The sequence below is a fragment of the Corvus brachyrhynchos genome, unplaced genomic scaffold (assembly GCF_000691975.1).
Source record: "Corvus brachyrhynchos isolate BGI_N302 unplaced genomic scaffold, ASM69197v1 scaffold346, whole genome shotgun sequence".
Lineage (NCBI taxonomy): Eukaryota > Metazoa > Chordata > Aves > Passeriformes > Corvidae > Corvus > Corvus brachyrhynchos.
Window position 1 is genome coordinate 3,809,592 of NW_008238644.1, and position 10,374 is coordinate 3,819,965.

At 56.7% G+C, this 10,374-nt stretch overlaps 2 protein-coding genes across 3 annotated transcripts in view; both read right to left on the reverse strand.

The window, feature by feature from the left end:
• Positions 1-3,115: 3,115 nt before the first annotated feature.
• On the reverse strand, positions 3,116-7,055 carry LOC103617901 (aryl-hydrocarbon-interacting protein-like 1). Of its 2 annotated transcripts, none has more exons than XM_017737640.1 (6): positions 6,706-7,055; positions 5,903-6,064; positions 5,516-5,704; positions 5,261-5,437; positions 4,994-5,135; positions 3,116-4,578 (listed from the first exon to the last, which is right to left on the reverse strand). In XM_017737640.1, exons 1-6 carry the CDS (start codon positions 6,799-6,801, stop codon positions 3,401-3,403), a joined length of 1,944 nt encoding a protein of 647 aa, XP_017593129.1. In that variant the 5' UTR covers positions 6,802-7,055; the 3' UTR covers positions 3,116-3,400. The 2 variants fall into 2 exon arrangements, with proteins under 2 accessions (XP_017593129.1, XP_017593128.1); XM_017737639.1 differs by having other exon boundaries at positions 5,903-6,082; positions 6,706-7,054.
• Positions 7,056-7,278: 223 nt separating this feature from the next.
• TAF7L (TATA-box binding protein associated factor 7 like) overlaps positions 7,279-10,374 on the reverse strand; it is a 4,998-nt gene continuing 1,902 nt past the window's right edge. Inside the window, exons 5-10 of the mRNA XM_017737624.1 lie at positions 9,630-9,702; positions 9,114-9,230; positions 8,824-9,012; positions 8,610-8,722; positions 8,275-8,334; positions 7,279-7,704 (exon numbers count right to left, since the gene is read on the reverse strand). Coding sequence (XP_017593113.1) covers positions 7,660-7,704; positions 8,275-8,334; positions 8,610-8,722; positions 8,824-9,012; positions 9,114-9,230; positions 9,630-9,702 — 597 coding nt within the window. The 3' untranslated portion in view covers positions 7,279-7,659. The remainder of the gene's footprint in view (positions 7,705-8,274; positions 8,335-8,609; positions 8,723-8,823; positions 9,013-9,113; positions 9,231-9,629; positions 9,703-10,374) is intronic.

Genomic DNA, 10,374 nt, shown 5'->3' on the forward strand with positions numbered 1-10,374 from the left:
CCCAGGCTGCCAGAGGGAGACATTGCTTGGTGCCAGCACTAACATGAGGTCTGCCCATGCAGACTCTTGCCCACTTTCTGCCATCCCTGAGCAGGATCCTCCTGGCTCTGCAGCAGCCCCCTTCTAACCAGGTGGCTCTGGATCCTATTTTCCTGACCTGTCTATTTCTCTTTCAGGTATGACCTCCCTTATCTAACACCTCCTGTGAGCCAGAGGCTTTTCCTAACCAGCTACCTGGCTGCTTTCCTCCCCCTCTCTCCCTGCCATGCTCCCTGTGCTGCAGCAGACCTCACACAGACTCCCTCCGAGCTGGTGGTGCAGGATGCTTGCCAGCTCCAGAAGATCTCAGGGGAACATGGGTCATGCAGGAGTGGGACTGTGGGCTCCCCACGAGGCTGGTTTGGTCACTCAGCCACAGTGTCCCAGCCTGGGTGGGATGGTTCAGAAGAAAGAACTGAAGCCATGAAAACTGCCTGTCTCCCCTGGCAGCCACAGGCTGCTGCCTTTGCTTGCAGCCCTCAGGGGATGCTGAGCTCAGCATCCCACTCTTCATTTGTGCCCAGGAGCCTCCAGGTTTATGGGCACCAAAACACTCCTGAAGCCACACAATTTTTAAAATAACTCTTTATAACAGTAAGCAGCTGCTAGCCTTACGGTTTGAGCTCTGCCACCCAAGGCTCTGCAGCCAGCCAGGCACATAGCAGCAGGAGAGAGTCTGTGAGGTTTATGGAGTAGGGATTGAGTCCATGTTAGAGCTTCAGCCCAGCTAGTAGCCTTATATTGAGAGGGTCTTTATAACAGAGCCTTATTGTTGTTTAATTTGCATATATTTCTATATATTATATATATATACTGTACTTAAATACTCTCATGGGCTCACTCTATTAAACTCTAATACCTTAAGTGTAGCTGCCCTTCACTTTAAGACCAGCCCAACTCCTGCTCCCAGGGGAACCAGCACCTTCCCTGTTGCTGGTGTTGCCTTGCAGGGCGGCTGTGAGGGAGCTCAGTGAGGGCTGGACCCACAGCAGGTACTTTGTGGTTTCCTGGGGATCCGTGCCTTTGCCATGGCGCAGAGAGCCTGTCCTGCACTGACCCAGCTCCATCCCTGGGCAGGGAGGGGTTTCTCCAGCCATACTCCAGCCCCGCGGCCACCTTGGTCAGATGCAAGTGCATGGCAGTGTGGGTGGGCAGCAGGACAGGCAGGGCATCTCCTTGCTACCCCCAGGGAGCAGCTGCCCTGCTGCTGTCCCCAGCTTTGGGTTGAGCTGGGGGCCTGGAGGCCCTCGTTGAAAGCGGGTCAGTCCCACGGGGCAGTGCAGGGAGGCTGTTCTGCCTCCGGCAGGGCAGCTTGGGGGTGGTGGCTCCTGGTCCCCAGGGGTCCCTCGGGCTGGCTGTCTTGTGCTGTGTTATGTCGAGAAAGAGGCAGAGTCAGGTGCTGCAGGGTAACCCAGAGCAGGGGCTGAGATGGCCCTGGTGCTCTGGGGCCAGAGGCTGTGGAAAGATGAGAGGCTTGAGCCCTCGGGGCAGGGCAGGGCTGCACACTGGGGTGAAATACCCGACCTAAGCAGGGCTTGCAAGGATAGAGCCAGGGCTGTTGTTGCTGGCTGGGACAGGATGCGGGGCTGAGCTGTCCGGGGAAGTTGTGGCCAGGGCTGGGTGTCAGGCCCAGGGCTGTGGGCTTGGCTTTGGGGTGTTGGCAGAGGTGAGGAGCAGTGCCCACACCAAGAACAAGGCGGTGTGAGCCTTACAGCCAGGGGTATTCAGTGTGTAGGGCTTCAGTGTCTACTGGCAGCAGCGTGGGTGGCTGTCCTTGCTCTCCGCTGTCCCGGCCAGGTGAGTGGCAGGAGGGCAGTGTGGTGGCATTAGGGTGGCTTTGGGCATGCTGTGTCAGGCTGTGGGTCAGAGGGCACACAGGCCAGCCTGTGAGACCCAGCTGGACCCCTCTCTTATCCCAGGGGCAAGATGGGAACAGCGTGGGGAGCAGCAGAGTGAGGTTTGGCCTGAGAGTGTGGTCAGGAGTATCCAGCCTGGGGGGGAGCTGGAGGAAGAAAAAGGGCAGGATGAGGAGCTGCTGGCCCCAGAGCCAGGTGTGGGGAGCAGAGGGGGCCAGGTTGGGTGCTTGGGCTGTGTTTGGGAGCTAGGATGTGTCAGGGAGGGGAGCAGGCTGGTTAATGCTCTGGTAACCATGTACTGTGGTGCTGCTGTCCTCACTGCTTTGTGGCATCTCTGATCTGGAAAGAGAATAAATTTGTATTTATACTGAGACCTGGATCAGTGCTCTGGCCTTTTCTATCCGTGCATCTCGGCTGAGTCAGCTCCCGTTGCTGTGCCATCCCGGTACTGCTCCTGCAGGGCTGCTGGGACACAGCCTGCACTGTCACCCTGGCTGTCCACACCACTTGAGGCAGAACAGAAGCTGTGAGCAGAGCCCCAGGATGCCCAGACACACGTGTGTCCCCCAACCACCATCTTCATCCTCTTCCAGCAAGGTCTGCCCAGGCCATGTGGCAGCCTGAGGAGCGGGACAAGGGCTGTGTGGGGACAATCTCTCTTTGTCACCCAGGAGCTTTTGCTGTAGGAAACCCTTCAGTCCCAGGCAGGATGTAGATGGCAGTGGGATGCTGGGCAGGCAAGGCAGTCCTCTCCCTCCTTTCTCTCTGGAGTTCCATTAAGTTTTCAGTGCCCAGAGGTGCCTGGGTGCCTCAGTCCCAAGTGCTGCCCATGTTCACTGTGGCACAATGAGGGATTCAGATGAAGAATAGTTCAGGGTAAGGCCAGGGGCTCTCGGGTCCTCTCCACTGCCCAGACTTGGCTGATGGTGAAGCCTGCCCAGGACAGACACTTTTTGGGCTGGACCTGCTCTCACCCCTCCCTGGAAGGGCTGGCACTGCTGGGAAAAGGCCTGTCACAGTGCCACTGCAGGGAAGTCTGGGGACACTCATGCAGGAGAGATTCAGGAGCTTAAGGGGGGTGGCATGCAGCCTCCTTAATCACCCCTCTCAAGAGCAGCACCAGCTGCCCCATCCTTGTGCCACGGGCTCCAGGGCAAGGCGGGAGGTGTGGAATGTCATCAGGGAAGCTGGTCACGTTCAGGAACAAATCCAGCCCACGGTGCCAGGGAAGAGCTTTTATTTCTCAGCCAGCAAAGCTCGGTGGCGCCCAGCTGAAAGGCGCTGGAGCCGGGGAGTCGGGGCAGGGGTGCGGCGGGCGCTGCTGCACAGTGGGGCTGGTGGGCCCGGCGGTGGAAGGGTGAGGACAGCATTGTTCCCGTGTCACTGCCCGGCCAGTCCCCAGCCCCGGGGCTCCTTCTCAGGGTACAGGAGCCCTGCTGGCTGTGCTGTGTCTTTTTGTCAGTGGCCTGGCAGTTGTTTCCCCAAGCAGGGGTGACTGACCCTGCTCAGGGCTGGTCATGGCCCTGCTCTTTGCTGCGTTGCTCCAGGGGTCCAGCACCCCCTTCTCTGGCTGCTATGGGGCAGGAGGGTATTTCTGCCCCTCCACCCAGCTCCTCATCTTCCCCAGAGGTGAAGCTCTCTGGTGGGATGTTGCCTTCCCCAGAATTTTCTTGTCCACTGCCTGCTCCTTGCTCCCTGCAGCTCACCTCTTCCAGAGCCTCCCCAGATGTTTTATCCTCCAGCCCTGGGGGCCCCTCAGCTGAACCCAGCCCCTCGCTGGGAGCCCCCAGCTCTGGGGTTCTCTTTGGCTGAGCCTGGGCCTCATTCCCTGTGCCAGCTCCCTCTGCTCCACTGGCTCCTTGCTCCAAGCCCTGCACCAGCCCTGCTGCCTTTGTCTCCCCTGTTGTCCCACATTGCCCTGCTTCAGGCTTTCCCAGTTTTGCTGGTAGACTCTCTTTCTCTTTGTCCTTCTCCACTTTCCCTTTCGCTACTGCCTCGTCCTTTTCCTCGTCCTTTTCCTCGTCCTTTTCCACTTCTTCACCCTCTTTTAATTTCTCATCTTCTTCCTCTGCCCCCCTCTCCACCTTTTCCTCTTTGCTCTCCTCTTTTTCTTCCTTTTCTTCCTCCTCTTCTTCCTCTTCCCTCTCTTGCTCTTCCTCACCTTCCTCCTCTGTTCCCAGGCTCTCTGACTTTGCCCCACAGGTGCCCAGGTTTACTTCTTCCCCCACTGCTGTGCGATCCCTCCCTTCCACCTCTTCTCCCACAGGCTCTCCCCGGGCTTCTCCTCCTGGTGCTGCCCCTTCACCCCCAGCCCTGGGGGTCCCTTGTTCTGCTTCCAGAGCCCCTGGTTGTCCTGTTACTTCAGTCTCAGCATCCTGCTCCCCCTGCCCAGGGCTGTCCCGGACCCCAGCCTCACCCTGAGGTGCCCCATCACCCACCTCCCTGCTCTCCTGCCCCTCACGGGCCTTCAGACCCTGGGACGACTGGAAGAGGCCCTGGTAGCGCTTCCGATCCTCCACGTGCTTCTTCCTCATCCTCTCCCCCAGCTGTTTCAGCTCCTTCTTCACTGCAGCTGCCATGGAGGGGTCGAGGTGAGCCACGCGCTGGAAGTCCTCCCGTGCCTCCCGCTCGTTCCAGACAGCAGCGTGGGCCTTCGCCCGCTTGAAATAGGCCTTGGCGTTGTCTGCCAGGGGAGAAGAGCCCCCAGCGGGGGTCCTGCAGCTCAGGGCCACTAGCCACAGGAGCTGGAGATCCTGGGGACCAGGGGACATGAAGCGCACGGGGCAGTGGGGTGTGGGGTGGACACACTTGTAAGGAGGGCAGGGAGACCTGGGCTATGCACTGCCACTGCGGGCAGGAGGGCACAGGGAGGGCGGGGATCATCGTGGAAAGGGGCAGTATGGTGTGGTGGGCTGGGGAAACCAAGGACATGAGCAGTGTCATGGGCAGGGTGAACTGGGACGTGGGGATCCAGGTGACATAGGTACTATCACAGGCAGAGGGACACGGGATGAGCATTGTCACGGATGGGGGATTCAGAGGATGGAGTCCCTGGGAGCCTTGGGGACAGCAGGGGTTGGGATGCAGGGCACAGGTACCATTGTGCTTCTGGAGAAGCTCCGTGGTGTGCTCCAGCACCTCGTAGTACTCGCCGAGCTCCATCTGGCACTGGCAGTAGTTGAGCACCAGCGGCGTGACCAGGCTCTCCAGCTTCAGCCAGCCATCCTCCCACGGCTTCTCCTGCCTCGCGAGCAATACAGGGCCCTTCATGGCTGTGTCCACCCCATCCCAGGCACCCAAGGCACACAGGGAAGCGCTTTGAGGGGTGACCCAGGCAGGGCTGGGGAGGTGTTGGTCCTGCTCACCTTGGCCTGGAGGTTCCTGAGGCAGATGACAGCCTCCTGGTACTTGGCCGCCGCCTGCGCGAACTCCCTGCGCAGGACGAGGCGGTTGCCCTCGCTGTGCAGCACAGGCACTGCTGCCAGCTTCTCCTCCTTGCTCATGGCCCAGGTGTCCCGTTTGTACGCTGAGGGGTCCTCCACCTGCACGGGCAGGAGGAGCTCTGAGTGGCCTGTCCCAGCTCTTCCCGCTCTGGCAGCCATCCGCGCCATCCCCCTTACCCGGAACAGCTCCATGATGAAGATGAGAGGCTGTGGTGTCCGCTGCAGCTCGTCCAGGTCATCGTAGCCCGTGCTGTGGTAGTCAAACATGTTGCCCATGCCACAGCGGTGCTTCTGGCCTTCCAGGGGGTCCCGTCCCTCCGCGATCCTCCGCATGCCCCTGGAGACCAGGGCATACATGCCTGTGTGCTGCAAGGAGAGGGAGCACCCCGCTCAGCCCTGGGGGGCCATCTGCACCCCCTTGACTGGGGCAGCCCCCCTGGTGCTGAGGCCAAGTGACATCCCATGTTTGCACCAGACAAGGTCAGAGCATCTCTGGGAAGCATGGTGCTGTGCCCTTGCTCTGCAGGAAGGGGGGGAGTGGGCATCTATGGGCTCCTCACTCACAATGATGTCACACCAGAACTCTGCCACCTCCCCAATCCTCATGGAGCTGAGCAGCGTCTCCCAGATCTCCAGCTTGAACATCTTGCCCACGATGATCTCCATGGGCATGCCAGCTTCCCGGCTGTCATCGATCACTGTCCGCTCAAAGTCATCCTTCAGCGTCTGGAAGTGGAAGGTGAACTGCCCCAGAGAGAGCCCAGTGGTCAGAGTCCCCTCAGTAGCTACGATGACCTCAGCTGTGGGGTCAAGCCTGCTCCCAGCACTGTGCTGGTCTGACTGGCAGCTCTCCCCCCACAGCAGGAGATTGTGCCTCTTGCCCACTTAAGACAGCCAGCAGATGGTTGAATCTCTTAACACCCATCTATGCTATGTCTTGCTTCTCCCTGTGGCTTCCCCTTTATAAGCCAGAGGGTGCTCTCGGAGTGTGCACCAGGACCTGGTGGAACCCAGAGTGCTCAAAGGCTGGGGAATCTCCCAGGAGCAACCCTTTGGCACATCCCACTCCTCCTTGGCACATGGCAGGAAAGACAGATTTCAGCAACCCACTGGGGCTGCTGAGCTCTAACGGCGCCGTGGGGAGGAGATGTCACAGGCCCCGTGCAAGGTGAGGCCGTGGGCACTGCCAGCTGTCACTGTGAGAAGCGTGGCCGCCTGTGCCCAAACCAGCCCCTCCTGCACACGTGTTGTGAGGGCTCTCACTGTTCCCCAGACCTGGAGCTGGGCTTGTGCACCATGATGGGCAGGGATGCCAGACCCACTCCCTCTCCCAGGGCTCTGGAGGAACAACCACCCAGACAATTTACCTTGCTCCCATCCTGCAACTTTGGCAGCTCCCCTTGGCCTCCGTGCAGAATCTTCTTTTTGACCCCTTCCACATTCAGCAGGTAGGTTTCCTCCATGGCTGCTCACAGATCACACACACCCCAGCACGCTCTGGCCCTGCTACAGCTCCACGTCTTCCTTAGGTGTCTCTTCACTATCTGGACATACACATCATCTTCCAAGGCCTCTGCTGACCTTTTCCTTTCTGTGCTGGGGCAGAGCCTTCTTCCTCTGCCCTTGGGTTGTGAGAGGGGTGTCCCCACTAGGACACACTCACTGAAGCCCCTGGTGTCCTCTGTTGCTTTCTGTAACCGCCCTTCTAATCCTCTTCCCACCCTGTCAGGTTAATCTGGGATTTGCCTGCATAGTCTCTGAGGAATTACAGGAACTCCCTGATCAGGAGGGCCTTGTTCCTCCCACTGAGTGACAGCACTTTTAACCCAGCTCCACCAAGAGCACTTTGGGGAAGGAGCCCAGCGGTGCCCCACCAAAGGCGCCCAGGCATGGCTCCCTGCCAGGGGCTGGGTGGTTGGGAGACCACAAAGGAACAGACCAGGGTTGAAAAGGAAACTTTATTGAGTTTGGTTTGCAGATATAAGCATTCTTCAAACACAAGAACAAACTCCTACCAGGCCACAGCCCATCAAGCCCCAGGCTCAGTAAGATGCAGAAACCAGCACCGTGCTGTCCCGGGGAGGCCAGTGCTGACTATTTACAGTAAATCTGTTGTTTTGGCTGCTCTCGTAGCCATAGTCCAATTCTTTAGCTCCACCAGCCAAACCCAGCACAGTGGATATGAAATCAGCTCTGGACATGGACCCTCTACCACTGCTCAGCAGCACATCTGGCAGCAGAAGTGTGTGATAAAGCAAAGACTTCAGCATGGCAGGCCACCACCACTTCCAGCTCTGCTCACAAAGACCCAGGCCCACTCCTCACTTCTCCATGAGGGACTCCAGCTGCTCCTGCAGGGATGCCATCTGGGAAGAGGGAGTGATATGTTACAGTAAGGCACATCTGGGACTCTGGGCAGCCCCAGGACCTTTGTGCTCCTGCACATCTTCTACCCACACCAGTGGCCGCTCTGTCTGTGCATTGCCTGGAGCTGTGCTTGGGCTCCTCTGGGACAGAATTGGCACTGCTCACAGAGATCTGAGAGTGAGAACCTCCTGCCTTGGTACCTGGCTGGAACAGAGCTGCCCAGGCAGGAAATCTGCCACAACCCTACAGCCACTGCCCTCCTGGTACATGAGTGCTGACAGGTTTGTGTGTCATGCTTTACCCCAGGCAGCAATCTTGGCAGCTCTGGACCGCTGACTGGACATGTTTTGGCTCCTCCAGAAGGAAGGCTGCAGTCAATCCTACTCCTTGTATCTCCTTCTGCCTTGGGAAGCTCCATGCAACTACAGATGAGGTACAACCCCACCTGACCTGTACCACTGGAGTTCACAGCAGCTGCTGTGGCAGAAGATTTGGGGAACTCTGTCAGGCCATGCCTAGAACAGTGTCGTTCTCCACCACCTCCCACTCCACTGTGGGAGTTTCCTCACCTGCTGTTTCTCACGTTCTTCCTGCTGCTTGAACTCATCCAGCACGGCCTGGAGACGGGTCTGCAGAGACAAACATGGAGACCACAGTTACCAGTGTGTTCTCAACAGAATGGGTGCTGCTACGTGTCAAACGGTGCTTTGACAACCACCCCCTCATCTCCTCCAGTTTCACAGATTGCTTTGCCTCCATGGGGAGATGCTGCAGTGTGCATGGCCACACCACAGCTATTTTTAACCCAGCAGGCAAAGCCTCCTGGCTTCTCCAAATCAGCCTGCTGGATCTAATGGCGAGCCAGTGTTAAGCAGGTTTGGAGAGACCCTGGGAGAGCTCTCACCTTGAGGGCAAGGTTCTCCACTTTCATGATGAGATCTTCCTGGCGCTTCCTCCTGTCTTGAGTTTCCTGGAGTTTACTTTTCAGGTTGTCAATCTGTTTCTGGATGCCCATGGCTGGAAGGGAGAGTGAGCTCAGAGCCAGAGCAGCAGTAGAGCTGGGAAGCACAGCCTGCCTGGCATCCCAACAATTCTGCCATGCTCTGCTGGTCACTCACCGATCTGGTTGGACCCCTCATTCTCCTGCTGCTGCCCATCAGACTCATTCAGCTTGTCCTGCAGTTGTCTCTCCAAGTCTTCCTCAGTGTCCATGATGTTCAGGTCTTCATCATCGTGATGATCCCTCTCATCTTCATCCTCGCTGCTGCTGCTGATATCATTAAATATCTCCCGCAGTTCATCATGTTCTATGTGGGGGCAAAAGAGATAAAACACAGCTGATGACCTGCCAGCGCCCTTTGCTTGCCAGGAACCACATCTAGAAATAAAACAGCCTTCCCCACTGCACCTGAGGAGCCATGGCCTTGCTTATGCCCTGACATCCCTGGGGAGGAGATGTCCAGGCTGGTGAGTGAACCATGGTTGTCCACTTCTTTTGTTTCGTCTTCAGCAATGACTTCCCAGCCTGACAGCAAGAACAGGTGAGTCAAGGGAAAAAGAGGAACATGGAAGATGCAGTGTGATGGAAGAGGCTAAAAGTGGCAGATCACTGCCACTCCAACCAGTCTGGCCTTGTACCTATAGATACCCAGGATGAAACATCCCAGATCTCTTTTTTGACGACTTCTCCTCTACTATTTCAGTTCCTGCTCAGTACAACAGTACAGCCCATAAGAAAGGCAACCTTGATGAAACAATAAGCTTTGAACAAGGCAAAGATGAAGCTCCAAAACTTCAGTGCCTCTTGTGAGTTTATCTCCCAGTGCCCCACACCCACACAAAGCTCAACTTGTTCTTTCCAGAACCCCCAGGTCACACACATGTCCTGTCCTACTCTTGAGCTTTTTTCCCACTAAAAGGATACGGACACTGACAGCTTCAGCATCCGTGCTCAGGAGACGCTTCACCTCTTTTTCCACATCAGGAGACTCGATATACTGGGCCAGAGAGGGGAAAGAGAACAGAGACACTGTTAAACACCTTGTGCATGCTGCTGGTGCTGGCCAACTCCAAGCCTCCATCTCTGGAGAGAGCACTGTTTCAAGGCTTTCTGATCTTCTGCTTTCTGCTCAGCATTTGCTCATATTTAACTGTGAAGTAATTTATGCACCCCCCAAAAAAACCCCCATCTTTTTTGTACCTTGGTAGGTTGAGTGCTCTCACTTTTCTGCTTATACTACTTATTTCATAAGACTTTCTGTGGGTATGCAGAAAGTCCTTGAGGTGTTGACGGTCAACTCAGCTCAACTCCTTCCCATCCCACTCAAAAGAAGGCTTAATTTTTTCACTTTTAAATTAGTCAGGAATTTTACTGCAGTGATATCAAATCTCTCCTGTGGGCTACAAGTGTCTCAAGTAATTTGTTTCCCAAATGTCATGCAGAATCACACTCAATCCTGTTCTCAGAAACTGCAAAGGACAGAAGAACAAGTCTTCCCAGCCTCAGGGTGCTGCATCTCCCCAACACCTTGCCTGGCTTGTGCATATGCACAGAGACAATCTCTGAGCTCCATCTGTTGTCACTCCCCCAGCTGAAGTGACAGTGGTACTATTTGGGGAAGGGAAGGGGCCCTGCATAAAGAGAAAATTTAAGCTGGGAAAGCAGGAAT